This window comes from Molothrus aeneus, chromosome 4 (assembly GCF_037042795.1).
Source record: "Molothrus aeneus isolate 106 chromosome 4, BPBGC_Maene_1.0, whole genome shotgun sequence".
NCBI classification, from domain to species: Eukaryota; Metazoa; Chordata; class Aves; order Passeriformes; family Icteridae; genus Molothrus; species Molothrus aeneus.
In genome coordinates this window covers 43,927,571-43,947,044 of record NC_089649.1, presented here as the reverse complement: position 1 = coordinate 43,947,044, position 19,474 = coordinate 43,927,571, and the positions used below count along the sequence as shown (strand labels likewise).

At 41.8% G+C, this 19,474-nt stretch overlaps 2 protein-coding genes across 5 annotated transcripts in view; one reads left to right on the top strand and one right to left on the bottom strand.

Moving 5' to 3' along the window:
- Positions 1-3,845: 3,845 nt before the first annotated feature.
- On the bottom strand, positions 3,846-8,357 carry FGF20 (fibroblast growth factor 20). Its single transcript, XM_066549085.1, is given in 4 exon segments — positions 3,846-4,938; positions 5,455-5,558; positions 7,757-8,227; positions 8,230-8,357. Coding segments are annotated over 4 exon segments (873 nt in total). The 5' UTR covers positions 8,282-8,357; the 3' UTR covers positions 3,846-4,692.
- A 5,238-nt stretch (positions 8,358-13,595) lies between these two features.
- The window catches only part of MICU3 (mitochondrial calcium uptake family member 3), a 52,326-nt gene continuing 46,447 nt past the window's right edge, over positions 13,596-19,474 (top strand). For all 4 annotated transcript variants that reach the window (XM_066548394.1, XM_066548392.1, XM_066548396.1 and 1 more), the window contains exon 1: positions 13,596-13,889. In XM_066548394.1, coding sequence (XP_066404491.1) covers positions 13,596-13,889 — 294 coding nt within the window. The remainder of the gene's footprint in view (positions 13,890-19,474) is intronic.

Sequence of the window (19,474 nt, the reverse complement as noted above, 5' to 3'; positions counted from 1 at the left end):
TACTGTGACAAGCACTGACACTAGGTACAGTAACAGTGACAATTCCACCACAACTGCTGAACACACAACTGCAAAGGACATTGTTTTAAGGGAAATGTCTGATAAAGTGTACATTTATGCAATCATCCAGAAAGTGAAGAATTCTACTACCATATTTTTCAACATTCTGGAATGTTTGTTTCTCTTTTCTTCCTCATAAAAGAAAATAGCCTAGAGGAGAATTGATAGAGAAGAACCCCTAGAATCTATGTCTGTCTTACTCTCCTTCCAGTGAAATACTCTCTCCCAAGGTGGTAGTGCATAACAACCTCATGCAGCTGTTGTTATTTTCATGTATTGTTTGAGTCTTCAAATGGATCTACTATTAAAAAAAAGCTACCACATAATTGCAGATATTAGAACGGTAGTGAAGTCCATAGTTTTTCTCACATTTAAGGTGAGTAGAGAAAATGCAGTAAAAATCTTCAAAAGTTCTCCTTACCAATAGCATCTCCATGCAGTATGGAGCAATAGGAGCAAAACTTAAGTATCCTACCACCATGTTTTCAGTATCTGACACAGGCTTGGTCAAGTACATTAAGGCAATAGTAAAGATGCATTTATGGTGTATAAAATTGCCTTACCTCTGTTTAGTTCTTTGCTGCATAGAAAAAGTAGTATGGTAAACCTAATTTGCAATGGTGTAACTAGAGCTGTAGCACAGTGGCACTAATAAGATTACATAAGCAGCAGAAAACAACTAAATTACACCCATTGCTCTTATAGCTGCTGATAAAGGCCTATGTTTAGGTAAACTTCACAAGATACTGAAGCTAGATTAGATGCCTATGAAAAAAAGAGTAAACAAAACACATCAAGAAATGAAGGTAGCTGGAAATGAAAGCTATGATGAAAGTGTACTTGTTAAATGACTCTCACATGTCAGAAAGTAAATTCTGCCCAACCCTGAAGTGCTCCCATGGTGCATGGCCATACCAGGGATTTCAATTTTCAGATAGTGAAGCTGGCTGTCACACCTGAGTATGAAAGATAACATCAATAAGCTTATGATAGCAACCTGAAGATATGGACAGGATCAAACTGCTCCATGCAAAAACAAATGGCTCACACCAATGAAAGGACTGTGTACCTTATAGACTAGCTGCTCCCTTTTTCTGATTATATCAGCCTGTCTATTTAAAAAATACCCATTTCCAGAGGAATTTGCATTTTCCTATATCTGGTAACTATTATGGCTGTAAAATTTCCACAGAAGACTGTTAGGAATTCTATTTTCTGCATTCTGATTAAGTGCACAAAGATTAATAGAAGTCAAACTTTCACTTCAAATATGTTCAGAAGGTTCCTCCTGGGTTTCAGAAAATATTTTGTATAACCAGTGTGTTATTTCTGATGCAACTTGGGAAACAGAGTAGCAAAACCCAAAATATATGGAGAAATATTGAACTGGCATGGAGCACTCCATTTCAAGCCAGCTCTGAGATCAAAGGGCCAAAGTTTACACTTTTAGGAGAATCCATGGGAAGCAGAAAGTGGAGCTGCAACTGCTGCACAAACTGCATTAATTGCCTTGAATGATTCTTCTTCCCTGGGAAAAAAAATAAATGAGGAAAGGCAAAAATAGAGCAGTCAATTACACAGGAATTTATTTCAAGACGTGGCATTTTCTCTGCCTTCAGAGGTTTCCTCTGAACCTTGAACATTGTCACCTCCTTCAGATTACTCCCTTCATATTATCAGAGCCCACATCTTTCAGATTAATATAGTTATTAAAATACAATGAGAGTTAAACTAGATCATTTATTCTACTGGTTAAACAGAACAAACTACTCCCTCTGTGTTGTTGGGCTTTTTGGAGTGGGAGTGAAAATCACACACAAAAAAACCCCCAACCTCTGACAATTAAAGCTGTTCCTTTAATAATATATAAAAATTGCCCTTTTGAGGTGTAACTTTTGTATCCACCATTCTCAAACTAGAAAAACATGAACTGCATCTGAAGATCATGATGGACAGGATGTAACTGAGAGCAAATAAATGCTGCAAGCAAAATGAAATAAGGAACCTCGGTGTATTTCTTCAATGGCAATACATCAGAACTAAAAGAGAGGCTGTGACAGCATTTCAGTGCTCTGGAGGTTTTGTACAGTCATTCATCACCACTGTACCTGCTCCATTATATTTTTTTCAATGTTTATTTGCATATATCTAAAATGGAAATGAGGCAAGAACATATCACTCTTCTTCTTCTTCTTCTTCTTCACTTAGATACTGGATATGTGTTTGGATCCAGAAGTTTCAGATAATTATTTACTATTTGGAGGTATCCTCAGTTACTGTTAGAGTCTGTATCATATCTGTGAAAAAAAGATGCACAATGATAATAACAAGGTTGATTACAGCCCTTGACATCTCCAATGTACTTTTGAAGATCAACGGTAAACTGGTAATCCAAAGAGGGAGAATTCTTCCTGCTATGGTTTAAACACTGAGTGAATTTGTAAGAAATGCCTGGGAATTATATCCTAAGCAGGATATAATAAGCAACAGCAGCAGCAGCTACTTCTTTTTGGCACAATTTATATGGAATAAACTACTTTTTAAGACACAGAGGAAGAATTTTTTCTATTTAAAGCATACGCTTTTGTCTTCAGCATTATCTATTACTAATGGGACTCAATGTCCCCCATAAAATCCTTATTTTATGGTAAACTGGAGTATGTTACAATGTTATTTTACTAAGACGTCTTCAGTGTACTTTAGATCTTCCACCTCCCATTTTTCAGAAAATTTAAATGAAAGCTTTTATCTCAGTAAATTACACATTGCTAGGCACAAAGTGCTGAAACATGCTTTTGGGTGTATCTGCATTTTATTTCTATTTGACAGAAAGTAAAATGATTTTGTCAAAAATCCATCAGTAACCTATGCTCATCTACCTCTCACTATAGAGCAGAAGCAGCTCTGGCACAGCAAAGGTTCTAGCAAGTGTGCTACATACTGAAAAATGCTTTCCATTGATACTTTGATTGTATATAAATTATGCATGTGCAGTACTTGAACCATATACAATTGCATAAAACTGAATGCAAATGAGTTACCTTGAGCAGGAGCCCACTGGGAACATTGGCAGATGAAACATGAGACCACCTCTGGTGCCCTCTCCTGAACTGCCTTCCCTGCAGTTTTCCTGAGCCAGCCTTGTCCATGCAGGTGGCAATCATGTGACAGGTTCAGCAGGTTTAGGTCTAAATCATAAATCTGTCATTACCCTTTGTATTCTTGCAGAGCAGACTTCCCCATCAGTTAATATTCAGATGAGTTTGTGCTTCATATCTGACAGTTCTGAATTAAATTAGTATGATCTGCCTGTTTTATAGCTGTAAGTAGCACAGACACAGCTCATCTTTGTTCTGACAGCTTTCACAGAACATCTTATGCTGAAAATATAGTCTAGATGAGGAATTAGGGTAAGGAAGTTGCCTTCTTAGCTTCTCTGTACTCAGCAGATAAACAGCTCTCACTCAGAAGCTTTTCATACAGCAGTAACTGAAACGTTGCCCTCTGAACTTGTTTCCCCTTAACTATATTGATAGAAACAATAAATAATGAGAATACTACATGAAGATTTTACAGAGAATAGCTAATTGTGTGTGTGTAAAGATAGTAGGAATCCTTTAGCCAAAAACCATCAAGCATGTTGTGATTTGAACCAAGATTTCAAGAGTTAATATTAGTTTTTCTTTCAAGGTAACTGCAATACACACTTCACAATTGTTGCAGGTGTGAAATGTTGTACATCGTGTGCTAAGATATTCGCAGTTTAAAAATAACAGTAAACCAGAGAAAGTGAAGTAACTTTTAATGCCATTTTTAAATGTGCATTTGAATTTAATACAATCTGTAAGGCACTCTCATAAGTAAAAAAAAAATAAACATTCTTTTCCAAATAAGGACAGTTACAAGGCAATGGTATGCACATAAAATATAAAATTATCTGTAACTGATAAACAATGAAACAAATGTTCAGGTTTTGGATGCATTGCAATGTAATGTCATTTCTGTATCAGGACACTATACAGAGTAAAAATTGGCACTGTAAATGACTTCTCATTGGGGTTAGGAACTTGTATTCTCTTCATATCCCAGTAAAAAATAAACTCTTCAATAAATAAATATATAAAATAAATATATGCTATCTGGAGATGTATAAATAGGTCCATCCTGAAGTTCCAGTTTTGACTGCTATGTATTGACATCTAACGTCCATCACTAAAGTGGAGCCTGTAAAACTTCACACACAGTTCCCAGGATTTATCACTATTTTATAGTCCATTTCTTTCTACTTCTTCCAGCATTGTCGCATCATATGATGTAGATGGTTCCTTGCTAATTTACAGACAACAGGTAATCCAGACAGAATTGCCAGGAGTTGGTTATGTTTTAGGAAGTTCCTCTTCCCCCTGGTGACTGGCTACCAAACCATTCAGGAAAACTTGAGGAGTCTGGTCCACACTCATCTTTGAGGCTTTGTCTCCCAAATCCAGTGGTTGGAGAACAGAGGCCTGCCTTTCACCAAGTGGGTTCTTCACATCCAGTATCCTCGACCGCTGCAGGTTCCTCATGCTGGCATTGTCATGAAAGCATGGGCAACAGCTCCAGTTGGTGTATTTGCCAAAGCTGCCTCTTTGCTCAGCTGTATCCTAACACATCTTTGTACAGTTCTGGAACTCTTTCGGGATCCACAGGCCGGGGCAAGAAATGTGTGAATTTCTGATGTCTTTTGGATCTTGCCCCATCTCTGGGAGTACCATCTTTATTAAGTGCTACAAAGTACCTCCGCCCTGAATCCCCATGTTTGTAGACATTGGATGAGTAAGTGTTGTACCAGTTTTCCTCAAATTGTTCCCTGAAGATGCACTCAGAAGTTAGTTTCTCCTACAGAAAGAAAGAGAAAAGAAAAATAATTTAAGCTGCCACTAGATATTTGAAGACATGAAAAAAGATATTATAAAAATAAACAAAATGCTTTAGGCTTTGTGTAGCCCTACTGCTCATTTAAATGTCCACAAACCAAACCCAAGAAGAGTATGTAGACCTGACAATGAGTTTGGAAACTTGGACCTGTACACCTACAATTTTAGATTTAAAAAGTGAATTAGTTAACATTTACTGTAAGAAAATATTACTTATTTATTATTTACTTTAAAATCATCTTGGAATGAATTGTATTATGCAGAGTTCTATCTTGGACTAGCTGCTGTTCTACAAATGAGATTTGGTAGAGGGACTCAAATGCAATGTAACAGAGCAGGGAGTATTTACATATTTCTTTGTGGTGTGCATCACTTCTCACATTTTAAACTGGAATGACCACAACCAAAGGAAGTGGAGAAACAGAATATTTTATGTATGAATATAAGATGTATGAGCTGATATGAAAGTGGTACTTACAGAGCCATAGAGTTCTCCCTTCTCATTCATTCCAAGGTAAAGGCCACTGTCCACGCCTCTAATACTGACCAGTCCCACTGCCACACTGATGAATTCAAGGATACCTGGAAAAAAAAATTGCTTTACTTAATTTTGTAACCATAAAACACACAGCATCCAAAAACTCAGTTGGAAACAAGTAGAAAATGCACATATGATAGTAAATGTGGCCTAGTTTCTCTGAAATTTCAAATACTATGTGAAAATATACACAATGATCTCAGGAAAGCAGTCTGAGAAGCCTCATCTAGGAACATGAATCCTTCACCATTTAAGAAGCTTTTTCAAAACGTTGAATATGAAAGGATTTTATTCAGCGCTGAGACTTAAGCCATTACTACCATGCTGTTGGAGTCTTTAATGATTGTACACTATTTGCTAAACTGCCTACTCAAATATTGGAAGATTGGTTTGAATTACCTGAAAATATACTTTACTACTTCTACAGAGTTATCTTAAAAAAACACATCCATTATTAGGTCATTTGAATGGAAATCAAAGTACAGATCGGAATTTTCTATAACAGAATCTACCCACAGAAAAAGAAAAGTATTTGCCAGACATCTTATCTAGCATATGGGCCCACACCTCTTGACACAACTTGCTGTCTTTAGTGCAGGCTTTTAAAGTACATAAAATATGCTGCTTTTTTTGCTACTGTTTGGACTATAACGTTATTTATATTACATTTGCCCAAAAATGTAATATATATTAATAAAATATTTGAGACATGAGGTACTATTTGAAGCCTGAATTTGGCAAAGGTAAGTCAACATACTTAACCAATTGATATGCACAGATTACAGCACATCCAAAACATGAAAGAAAAGGAATGTGTGAACTGGCTTTTTGGAAGTTGTTAACAACATAAACAAAGCCTCAAAAAGAAGTGCCAGAATCATATCTCAGATACTGCTGTTCAGCAGCAAAACCACAAAATGTTTAAAAAATCCCTGAATCTAAGGTAAGTAGTTTTAAATAGTGCAGCTGATTATGACTTTTTGTCTGTTTACTATTTATGATTCAGGACAATTTTCAGTCTCAGACAGATGGACTATCTGGACTAACCAATAATTTAAAATGTTTTCAATTTTAGTTGAGCTTCAGCAGGTTTCTTAGTTGTATTAAAAACAGCAAAGAAAATAAATCCTTTACAAAGAGTAAGCATTAAAAACTGTATCACACATAAATCGTCCTCGTTTTCCAGTTCACAAAGCACAGAGTCCCATAAAAGGTTTGGAGGCATTTTGTCTTTCTGATATCATTTTCAAAGCCACTCTTTTCCGAAAGCATAATAAGCAGGTGATACAACCCACAAAGAAACCACATCAGACAAACCTGCCAAGAGTAGTGGTAGAATAAAGGTAGTACAATTCTAAAAAGCCCAGTAAATGCTAGCTCTATAGCTAACTTGATTTTCCCTTTAAAGCAAACATTTTTTCATGTTTACACGCTGTAGGAAATCTTCCTTCTGAGAAGAACTGTCTGTTTCACTACTGCTCTTCTACTTCTTAAAACATCCATGTGTTATAAAAGCAATTAAGAGCCATTCCAGCAGACTGTTTTGACTATGGGGAGGATGATAGGAAGCTCTTTAATCACCTTTTTACGACTGCTAAACCAATACATACCAAAACTCACATGTAGTTGACAACAGCAGGTTTGTTCAGATGTCCAGCCTCTACAACTACTATTTAATATTTACTCTCATATCACAGGTTGCCTTCACCTCCTTTGGGTTTACTGACAGAGAAAGCTGGCTGGGAAGGATTTTAAGCACTTAATCAAAGAGGCATTTTAGGCTCTTCTGCTTCAGCTTTATGCCCTCCTGTGAAGCAAAGCAGTCTAATGCAGCCTCAGAACAGCATGCCCAAGTCTGTGACCTATACCGTCTTACAGAGGCCCAAGAAGCTCCGATACCAATAGCGAGTGCAAAAAGGATCGGTCTGACTCCCGACCATTCCCATAAACCTACGGCATATGCCTGTGCTCACAGACCCCCAGCGCAGGCTGAGCAGCGCCTCTCTCCTGACTCTCCTGGGATGCACAGCCCTCCCTCACTACCCTGCTCTGGTGCAGACCCCATGGCCAAACGCCGGAGGGTGAAGCCTTTCTGTTCCGAGGACTCATCCACCTGCCTCGGCATCACCAGCATCACATCTCCCTCCCAAGAGCAGGACTGCTGCCGCCCAGGCACACACAGAGGCGCTCACACACACCCACACCCCGCACACGCATACGGGGCCGCGCCGCAGCCGCCTACCGAAGAGGCTGTGGTCCTGGCGGGTGCCCCGCACGCTGCCGTCGGGCAGGATCTGCAGGTGGAAGCCGGTGCGGCAGTAGAGCTGCCGCCGCCGCAGGATGCCCTGCAAGTGTGCCAGCTCCGCCGCCGCTGCCGCGGCCGGGGCGCGGCGCTCCCCCCGCTCGGCCGGGGCGCGGCGGTCCCCGAGCAGCGCCGGGCGCTCCCCGGCGGGCGGCAGCAAGAAGTGGGCACCCACCGGCTGCCCCAGGCCGTCCAGGCCGCCCAGGAAGCCGCCCACCTCGGCCAGCGGAGCCATGCGGGCGCGGGGCGAGCGGGCTAGGGCGCGGCGGCGGCGGAGAGCGGCTGCCGGCCTCTCCCGGCGGGCATGTGGGGGTGCGCGGCGGAGCCCCAAGCATGGGGAGCCGGCAGGGCCGAGCGGAGCGGACCGGGGCCGAGCCGTGCTGATCCGAGGCGGTGCGAGCCGGGCGGCGGGTGCTGCTCATCAGCCTGGCGCGTGTGTATATATATACGGCGGTCCCCTGACATATGTTAATGAAGCCGCTGCGGGGAGGCCGCGTTTGAAATTGTAAACCGGCTCCCCCTCCGCTCGCACCTTCCTCTGATCTGCGGTGCGGCGGGGAGGGGGCTCCGGGCGCGCCCCCCGCGCGCTGCCGGGCGCGCACACGCGCGGCGGGGGCGGGGGCGCGGGCGCGGCCCCTGCGCGGAGCGGAGCGGAGCGGAGCGAGCAGCGGGGGCCGGGCGGGAGCTGCCGGAGCATTACGTGGACAGGTGCAAGGAGAGGCAGGAGGGAAGAAGGAGAAAGGGCGTTACCTGAGGGTTAGACCTGCCCAGACACACATGAAAGAAAAAACCCGAAGATCTGACAGCTTTACTCCCTGTTTCTAAAACGCTAATAAAATGTACATGCATTACGCTTCCCTTTTATCGCTTCAACTACAAGGAGGGGAATTTCTAAAGAAATTGGCATAGTCAGGGAGGTGCTTTCCCCTCTGCAAATTCTCCCTCGCATTTATCATTAATGTGACACTAAACTGATCTATCGTATTGACAGGAGGTGTTAAAAACATAAAGGGGCAGCCCCATAGTTTGGGATAAATATTTTCAAATCTTTTGCAGAGAAGAAGAAAGATTGTGGCTCACTTCTTTGGGGTTTTTTATTGGGCCCGTAGCCAAGGTCTGTGAGCATCATAAATTAGCAATATTATGTATGAAAGATCCCTGTTGTAGTTCTACAATATTTTGAATCGGTTTGGGATTTTGTTGTCCTGTTCCAGAGGAGCATATGCACTTTTTTCATCCCCAGAGTAGAATGGTTCACACAGGAAAATATATTTTGGTGGAAAACATATTCACCAATGCTAAAACAACACTGCATTAAATCTAAGAGTTTGACTTTTGCAATCTTTCCTGCCTTTTCTGTAAAGTCTAATGAATTTTAGGGCTTAAATGACATGACCTATCTCAGCATCTAAGATATGCAGTTCTTTGCCAATGTTAAAACATGGTTTTAAAGTATAAAATGTAAAGATCTTTCATAGGTAATTCTTTCAAAAGTTCAAGAGAATCGCTTGGTGGTTTAAGGTTTCATTTAAACAAAAAAGTTGCAGAGAATCATGAGAGATTAGTTCTCCCGTCTTGCTTCATGGTCTTTTCAGTCGCAGTCTAAATCTGAGAGATCAAATGGATTTGACTGCTTACCTTTATTTGCTATGGAGAGTACAGGGCTAATTAATTGGCAGGTGCTTTAAAGCAGGTAATGTGACACCTTTTCATCATTGCAGTCCTAAGTACTGCCCCTGTGTGCACCTGAATTGTAAAAAGGCTGCTTTAAAGCAAGTGATTTACTGTGGAGGGATTTAAAACTGAAAAAATTAATGCTAAATACAATGATCAGATAAATCACCTCAGAGGAGAGCACAGGCAGACCTGTTCTGAAGGCAGCTACAGTTGGATGTTATATTATTTTACCTTTCAGATAACAGGAGCCTGTCATGTGGTGGGACCAAAAATCCACCATAATCGAGATTTCAAAGCACATCTGTGTAAACATTATCACATCAGTGTAAAACATCAACCAATGAGCTTTCTCTTTGAAGCAAATCTACTTAATTGTAGTGCTAAATCAAAGAAATAGATCAAAGTTGAATAATCTATATGGCACCTATTTCTCAAATAGCCTGTTCACTGATTACTCAAGTATACCAAAAACGTTTGAAACAAACATCAAGTATTTTTATTGACATGACTGACAGGTCAAGATCAAACTGTTCATCACAGCTGTTGAGTTGCAGGACATGCAGCAGGATGGTACAGTTAAATGGAGGAGGTATCTCGTTCTAAGCCCAAAGATGCTCTCATACAGATACTGTTCCTGGGTCCAAGCAGTACCCTTGACTCCTATAAACAGTAGAGGGGTCTACGGTTCAGATAACATTCACTGTCTCCAGTAGAGAAGGGTTGGGGTTATTTTGAGCAAAAAAAAGTCTTCAGCAATCACACACTGAAAGACCCTTATGGCTAAATCTTTCCTGTTATATAATGGAAACATTTAAAGTAGAGCGGAATACATAACACTGATCTCTTCTGAGTGGAGTCTTTAATGTCTGGGAACTAAACCGGTTATGCTGTTTTATAAAGTACCAGAAAAGAAACAAAAAGATAAGATTTTGTGTGTGCGTGTGTTTGCACTAGCCATGTGACAGGAAAAGATAACGCTAAAGATTTTTTTTTGCACCTTCTGAAACTATACCATGGGAAGTTAAATAATTTTGAAGAGTTTTTTTACAAGAGTACATAATTCACCTTAAAGTATACAGTACAATCTAATCAACTCTACGAATACTTCCTAGAGACGGCACTCTCGGTGTCATTGAACAAATATATATGTGGTCAAGTTTTTATTTCCATAGCAAGTAGTCAGGACTTCTAGAGACAATACAATTACTGTATATTGCCTAAGAATAGCATGTTGTCATAAGCAAAACCTAGTGGCTACCAAAGGAGTGGAGAATGTAATGACTGAAATTTTTCATAGATAGTCTGTACATATATGGAGAGACAGATCGATCTGCATATCTAAAAAACTCCTGTAAGCTATTAAACTTTAGGTCCTACAATTTATTGCACCTTTGTTAATTTTAGAACTCCTTCACAACAGTTCTGTGCCAGCCATAAATTTTTACTGATATAATAAAATATTGGGAAGGGAGGGTTCATGAATACATAAGAAAGCAAACATTTGGTGGAACAAAACCCACAGAGTAGCACCAAGGGGATATGTCCAGCTGGAGATACCTATGTATCATGGCCAGTCTCAGATTCTTCCCTGATTTGGACACAAAAATATGGTTCTCTGCTTTCAGGAAGGTGAGCAGAACATGCACAAGTTACAATGAGTGCCTTTCTAAGCACTGTAAGTCTGAGTGAAAAAGGTGTATTTTTGTGCAGAATTCATTGTGAAGAATAGAACCTTTCCAAGGCTCCAAGTACAAATTAGGGCATAATCTGATGACCTTTAAAATGAAATACATGCAGATTTTAAAAACATTGAAAGCTTTCTCTTCTGAACAGATACAGTAGAAGGTATGTATACATACATGTATATTTATATTTAACTATTTAAGAAACGCAGATGAGGAAAAAGCAACAAGGATTTTTTTTTCCGGTGGGAAGGAAGTTCTTACACCTTCATGCTTTGTTTTATTTCTTTAATTGAAGACAAAAATTCATAGAGCTTTTTAAGATTCATGATCTCACCGTCCATGCTTTTGTGGACACACATGAATAACCCCTATATATGCAGAATGGAACAGAGAAACTATTGCAATGAGCACATATTTACATGGCTACATCCAGTGAGAATACAGTGTTTCCATATATCAATATTCAAATACCTCATTTGACAGCTTTTTTATTAATCCTGTAAGTGAATCATTGGATTAAAACAACATTAATTTATTTAAATGACATGCTTTCTGAATCTCTGCATACGAGATGTTCAGACAGTGCATGTTTTTAGACTTGCTGCACAAATAAATTTTTCTCTTGTTCCTAAGCAAACACTTCACCAGGGGAGTTCTGCCTAAAATTACCTGGGTGTAAGTAGTTGCAGATGTGAATTGAATTTTTGAAGTGAAAGAAATTTTAGCCTAAAGGTGTTATTGAAAAGTCAGTAAAATGTGGGTAATTAATTTCAGGGAAATAGTGTGAACAGGGAGATAACTCATGGTTCATGACTACAGTTTAGGTGACTGATGAGCTCTTGACAGGTTTAGTTTGGGACACCACACTGACCAAAAGTGATTTCTTTTCCAGTCAAACAAAAAAGGTAGACTATTTGAAAAAGCTAATAGTATTGGCGAATGAGGTCTCCTAATGAGGCAGCTAGAACTGATAAGATCCAAGAGCCACATTCTACAAAAGTTTCCAGACTGGATGTTTAGTCATGTACTTGCAAGAAAAGTACTTGTGTTCCAGTCATGCTAAGCATCAGAAATTATTATTGCCTTGACTCATAAATGCTGGTCTCCATATTGGCCTTTAGTCATTGAGTACAGAGATGTAACTCAGACTTGCAGACAAGGATTTTGCTTGGGAGTCATACATATAAAGTAAAAAATAAAGCAGTAGATTATTAAAAAAAAAACAAACTCCAAAAATAGTTTTTGACAGTTGGGAATAATGAGGTCAAGGGAATTACTTGATGAATGAATTGGCTTGCAGTATTCTTAAATTTTGAAAGAAATGCAGTAAATCCATCATTCACCCCAGATACCTGCCTTTCCAGCCATAGCTGTGAGGTAATTCAACCTTGACCATGTTTACAGTTGCATGATCTGACTGACTGTCAGTTGACAAAGATGCCCACACTTACTCCTTGACACATATCATAACCACTCAATGAAACTGAAAATGCATGAGCATGGCTTAAAAGGTATCAAGATATCATTTGTGTATTTTCCAAAATCTTGTTCATAATAATAGAAAAAGTCATTTGAGATTTTGGGGGGGGGGCGTGGGGGGGGGAGAAAAAGGATAAGTGGCTGAAACTTGGGTAAAATGTACTTACGTAAAGAAGAAAAAGATTAAGACTGAACCATTGCAAAAAAGAAAAATGCCATAAGGTGTGCTGTGTCTTGAAATGTTTGTGTGCAGTTTATAAAGTTTCAAGTTAATGTAGATTGTGATGCAGGTTGTACCATGGAAGAATGCCCTAACATGAAATGCCTGACAAGATCAATACCAAGCAGGGACAAAGGACCATGCTCAACTTTCACAACTGGTCTTCAACGAGCTCTTGGTTATGCTAAGGAAGCTACCTGTCGCCAAAAATATTTATCAGAGGAGAGGTTGACATGGCAAGGACACATCGCGGCACGGTGCGGCACGCTGCCCCGGGAGCAAGGCCGTGGAGTAACGCGGCGAGGCTCTGGGCACGATGCGGAGCACACTTGGCCCCGGTGTGCGGGCAGAAGGCAGCGAGGGGCACGCACGGCTCTGCCGCGCTCACGGCAGTTCCCCCGCATCACCCTGGCCGGCACTTGTGCTCAAACTGCGCGGATCCAGCTCCGTGCCGGATCCCCGCGTTGGGTCTGCCCGCCTCGTATCTCCGCTAGCTTGGCCGCGCCCCGCCTCTGGCGCAGCCCGTCCCGCCGCCTGCCGCCGCCTGTCCGGGAGCGCGGAGCAGCGCGGAGCATCGCCCGCGGGCGGCCCGGCAGCGGCGCGGGGCGGGGCGGGGACTGCGGGGCCCGCTCGGTTCCCCACCCCCTTCCCCGCTTCTCGCGAGGCTTCTGCCGGCACCGGGGGCTCGGTGCGCCGGGCGCTGGGGCGGAGCGGGGCTATGGCCGCCCTGCGCTCCCTGCTGCGCTGGCGCCGCCGCCTGGGGCCCGCGCCCGGCGCTACGCCGGCCCGGCGGCTCTGGGGCGGCGGCGGCGGGGCCGGGGCGGCGGGGCCGCGGCGGTGGCGGCGGGAGCTGGGCTGGGCGGCTGCGGGGGCGGCTCTCGCCGGGTTCGCGGGGTACCGGCTGTCCGAGCGGCGGCGGGAGCCATCCCGGGAGCCGGCAGCCGCCGAGCCGGGCGGGGCCCGGGCGCTGCTCCCCATCCCCGTGGCGGCCGCTGCCAAGGAGACGGTGACGGTAGGTGTGTGCGCGCCCCTTCGCGGGGAGCCGGCTCTGCCGGGGCCGCTCTCCGGGAGGGCGCTCCCCGGGCTGTGGCGCAGAGGTGACCCTGCGTGGAGCCAGCCCCGGGCCGGGAGGCGAGGCAGGGCCCCGGCAGGAGCTGTCAGCCATCGGGAGAGCTGACCGGGCTGTCACCGGAGCGCGGCCGCGGGCACTTGGCTGCGCCTCGCAGCGTGAGCCCTGCGATTCGCCTCCGGTGCTGTCCTAGTCGAGCCTTTCTTTAATAGAAAACGCTGGTTTGCAAATGGAACAGCTCCTGGCAGCGCAAACCCTGAGTTTCGATTTGTGCTTAGGACAGTTACCTTTCTAATACAAAATTTCCTGTAGAGTGAAAGGTTGACACTGAACTTCCTAAGAAGTGACAGCGTTGTGACAAATAACGGTTCAGTTCGACCAAGTCAGCGAAAAGACCGGTTGAGTAACCAGGGGTAACGAGAAACAGTTGATGTTCACCTGGAAAATGAAGTTTCCTCTGATAAGGATGAACTCCTGCACCGCAGCCGATGTAATATATGGTAATCGTAGGGTTGGGGTTTTTTTAATTTAAAATGTCAAGAGCTGTGATTAGGCAGTTTGTCAGAGTGGCATCTGCTAACACTGGAAGTCAGTGGTGCAAATGGCCTGCTTTCTCTATACCGAGTTTATTTCATACTGCTTTGAGAACAGGATCTACCTTTTTGCAGTGGAGGTCTTGTGCCTAGGTATGAGTGTTGTTCACCCTTTTGCCCTGCATTGTTAGCTCAAAGGCAGATTCTGTTGGTGGCATCCCCTATGACGGGAAGTTGAATCTGATATTTTTGGTTATTCATGGTGCTGTGTCTGGAGTGTGTTACTGTGGCACAGAGTACTGTTTCAGTTTTTCATAGTGTTTTGATTTGACAAAACTTTACATTGTTTTACTTAGCCAGTCTTAATGGTCAGTTTTCTTTAAAAGGAAGTACTGCTGCTATACCTTTGAAAGTCAGTGAATTTACTGGGACGTATGGTTAGGAATTTTCATACACATCACTATAAAAGCATTGAGGTTGAAAATTAAGATCTAAGTTTGTATTTTGATTAATGTAAAGCTAAAAAATAGTTAGAAAATGTTATACCTATGTATACCTATTCTTTTAAAAAATAGGCATAGATAGGTGTAGGCAGTAACTGTCTTGAAACACCTTGCTCCTGTATGGCAAAGGGCTCTTAATTAGTTTGGTTTTCTATTTGCATAGCAGAAAATTTGAAAGATTAACTTGAAATTATGTCCATTCAGATTGTGTGGACTAAGTCCGGGCTGACATCTGAGAATATTAGTTTTATGTTTCTGGCTTTTATTTTTGAATCATTGGTTGAATTGATTTCCAATTTCATGCCTATGTACTCAGGATTCCTGAAAAAATACCTTTCAATTAAAGCCCTCTAAAAATGAGGATCAAATAGCTGTGAAATTTTTGGCCTGAGGTCGTGGGTTCCTGTGCTTTTTTTATTATTGACTCTTGTTCCACAGAATGGCTTGTGGGGAAAGACCATGGTTTGAAAGCAAATCTAGGCAGGGAACTACCACGAGTAGTTTAACCATGAGCTCTATCTGTTAGCCATTTATAATTGCCCTCTAGACCTGTGATGAGCACCAATTCTCTCACTACAGATTTCTAAAACATCTCCAGAGATGGAAAAATGGATGCAGATATTGTGTTCAAATTGTGTTGAATGGTCTTCATGGTATTCTGCAATGGTATTGTATTGTTACCTCCTTTGTTAGAAGGCTGAATTAGTGTTGCCTGAGGGGCAGTAATGTTTTAATTCCTGATTTTGAGTGCTGAGCTTTCAACTTGAATAGTGTGTAAGAGTTTGAAAAGTCTGATAACTTTGAAAGTAGAAAATTCTGTCAAGAAAAGTCATAAAGGTGTCAGTCTTACTAGGATTAAGGTTGGAGCTCTTGGATCTACTCTCAAGTGTGTTAAGAGCAATCATTGGAGAATTATAACCTGCAGCTTCTGTATAGATGAGTTTAATGGAGCTGTGATGCATGTTTTGCTAGGATATTTTTACAGTTTTATCAGGTACTGACCCACAAAGAATGGTGAGGCTCAAGTATCTTGGAATCCTCTCCAGTTGCTTTTGGTCCTTATTCCTGATACATCTGGCATTGCTGTTTGGGGTTTTCTAGTTTCTAAAATTTCCCTATTCCCAATTTCATTTCCAATCTCAGGCTGTTTTTCTTTCCACCAAAGCAAATCATGCAATAGTTTTTCTTTTTCCTCCCTCCATCCAAGCCACACTCTTCTACTTCATCCTAATATTTTCATTTGCACGTTTCTTCCTTAATCATTCCTCTAGCAGCATGCTCTTCCCAAATGCTATTTACTTAGATAAGCAGGAAGTGGTGTCTCTGCTGTCAGTGTCTTGTTATAGAGATCTACAGCAGCTGGTCGAAGCAATTACACCAAATGTTTCTTACATCACCCCTGGGGTTCAGAATAACCACTAAAAGAGTCCCCAGTACTGATAGTAAAGGGACCAGCCCTTGCAAAACCTGGAATTCTTTCCTTTAAGACAGCTGTAATATATGGATTTGTATAAACTCTCTCGACTGAGAGTCTTAAAATTTTTGTAAATGTTCTGGGGAGAAAATCGATGTCCTGCTATAGATTTTCTGTTAATTATTTTTAAAAAATCCATTCTGAAACATTAATTGATAGTGGATAATTTCATTTTTAAAGGTTAACAGAGTTATAAACTGAAGTCAGTATCACAGTGTGAAGTATTCAGGTACCCAGGGTAGTTACAGCTGTCTCACCTCTAGTGTTGTGGTTAACCTTGGCCAGCAGGCACCACAATGTACCACACAGCCACTCCCTCATCTTCTAGCAGTGGCATGGGAAAGAGACTTGCAAGTGTAAAAGTGAGAAAATTTGTGGGTTGAGATAGAGACAGTTAACAAGCAGAGTAAAGTCCACACAAGCAAAGGAAAATAAGCCATGCAAATAAAGCCAAACAAGGAATTGATTCACTGCTTCCCATGGGCAGGCAGGTGTTCAGCCATCCCCTGGCAAACAGGGCTCCATTACAGGTAATGGGGACCTGGGAAGACAAATGCACTGAATGTGTGTGTCCATTTCCTCTGTCTTCCCCAAAGCTTTTGTTAGCAAGCACAATTATTGTATGGTATGAAATCTCCCTTTGGTAAGTTGGGGTCAGCTGTCCCATCTGTGTCCCCTCCCAGCTTCTTGTGCACCTCCAGATGACTCAGTGGTGGGACAATGTCAGAAGCAGGATGAGCCATGGCACTGTGCCAGCACTGCTCAGCAACAGCTTAAACATCTCTGTGTTATCCACACTTTTGGTCACAAACCCAGAACATAGCACCCTACCAACTGCTGTAAAGGAAGTTAACTATCCCAGCCAAAATCAGTACAATGCCTGGTATTGAACTCTCATATGTCTTTTTTACTTCCTCAGAGGAATTTTTGTAAAAGTGTAATAAGTGAAGTGGCCTTCTTGTTTCATCCAGACAGCTCCAGTGGACAGCAGAATAGTTTTCTGATACTCCCAAACAGTAAAAAACAGGGGTTAATTTAATTTACATATTGACTCTCAAAGAACAACTGTCTTTTCTGCCAGGCCACCTGCTTCCACATAATGTTCATATGGCCTGTGAAAGTATTTTGAGAGTTGTGCTAGTCCCAGTTACTATCCCTACAGCTGACTTTTCAGATTCTGTCACTGAGTTGAAATAGTGCTTGACAGTAGTGACAGAATATTTAAGTGTATAAAGGTATAAGATGTATCTTGATAGTTGGTTGCTTTATCCTACTACTGTTTCTAAGATTTACGACTCAGGAAATTTTAAAAGGGGTTTTAGATTCCAGGACTAATAGTGATGATTATACAGATGTTGATGTGAAACCTTTTTAACCAGTTCAAAAATGAGGCACATCATTTGAAACTAACTGGAAAAAAATGTATTTGAGACTTGTATAGAAACAATGTCAAAAGTGTCAAAACGGTCTGCCTATCTGTGTTCTATAAAATTGCTGAAGTATGAAACCTGATAAGCAACAGATTTGTGAGTTTATGTACAGATAAGTAAGAAAATGCTGTTTGCCAAAAGTCAAGTAAGCTCTGAAATATGTCACCAGCGTGGGGTCTGTGGTGTGGCAGACTATTTGATCAGACAAAGATCATGGGATCAGTGCAGAAGTATGTTTTCCTGACCAAGTATAACACTTGAGGTGTTCTGGTGGAAAGTAAGATTTGTTGCAGAAGCAGCATGAAGCTAAGTTCCCTACAGGATTACCTTTCCCAGATGCTTTCTGAGAATAACTCTGGACCTGAGGGCTTTATATATGATTACTTGGAGTGAAGTCTTGGACACTATAATAAACTGGCAGTTTTAATTCCAGGGGTTTTGCCACAGAACATTTCAGAACTAAAGTAAAATTCTGCACTCAGAGCTCCTAGTTTTGTGTCTGAAGGTTTTGGTGAAGACTGGGAGAGCTCTGCTAGCAGACAGCTCCTTTAAAGTTTAGGAGATGGTTATGAAGAGCAAGAATCTGTTTGAAAGAACTGTTGTTTTGACAGAGTTCCTCATAGGAGTTAATATTTGTCTTCCAGTTCCTTACTTCCAGAAGTTCAGTGTCATTAGCAAAACTTGCTAAAATTGTCTTGGAAATACGAATGATGCATCTTTGTCCTCCTAAGAGCCTTCTATGTAATCATGTTGTCATTATGTGAAGGTAGTGAACTCCAGGCCTCTCTTTAGTTTTTGGGGATATGGTCTGTGAATCACTTCCTTCCGAGATGATTTTGGAATGTAAAGCAGGGCAAGGAGAGGTGGACACAGGCTGTGTACTTCACATTTCTTGAAGGCACATTAATTTCCAGGAGAAGAAAGCTATATAGCTTGGGTGTTTCCAAAGGGGTTTTCCCTAGTAACTCAGCAGTACTGTCAAACGCCCACTTTGTGAAAATAATCAAAGGGTCAAGTGTTTTCGTAGCAGCACATTTCTAAGTGTATCATGTATTTCCATCTCTGTGAAAAGAAGAACAAAACTTTACCTCCAAAAAGTAAGGGAAGCTCCCCTAGGGAGGAGGCTCTCCTGCCTGCTCAAAGAGGATGCTGTTCCAAAAGATGCATAAGCATCACTTTTCCAAAAGCCACTTGCAGCAAATGCTATTTCATAAGTATTGTGCATTTCATGCCATAGGGCAGTTCCCAAATGCATGAAGATGATTTGCTCTTTGGCTGATCCCATCTGAAGTTCCTGATCAGCATAATCTTGAGAAGGATACTGCTTGCCAGCTGTGATGAGAGCCATGCTGAAGGACAAGGAAGGTTTACCTTTTACTTTATTTCTGTGTTCCTCATGATGTTAAAAATGGATAGTGCATGTTTGAGATGGACAGATCCAGCTACTAGTGTGTTTTGGTGTTGCGTGCAGTGAAGCATATGAACATATGGGGCTGGAGGTACATGCTGACTAAGGCTTCTTGAAGCACTGCCATAGGTGAAATGGGTCCCTGTGAAACTAATGCAAGAAGGACTGCTATATCAGTTA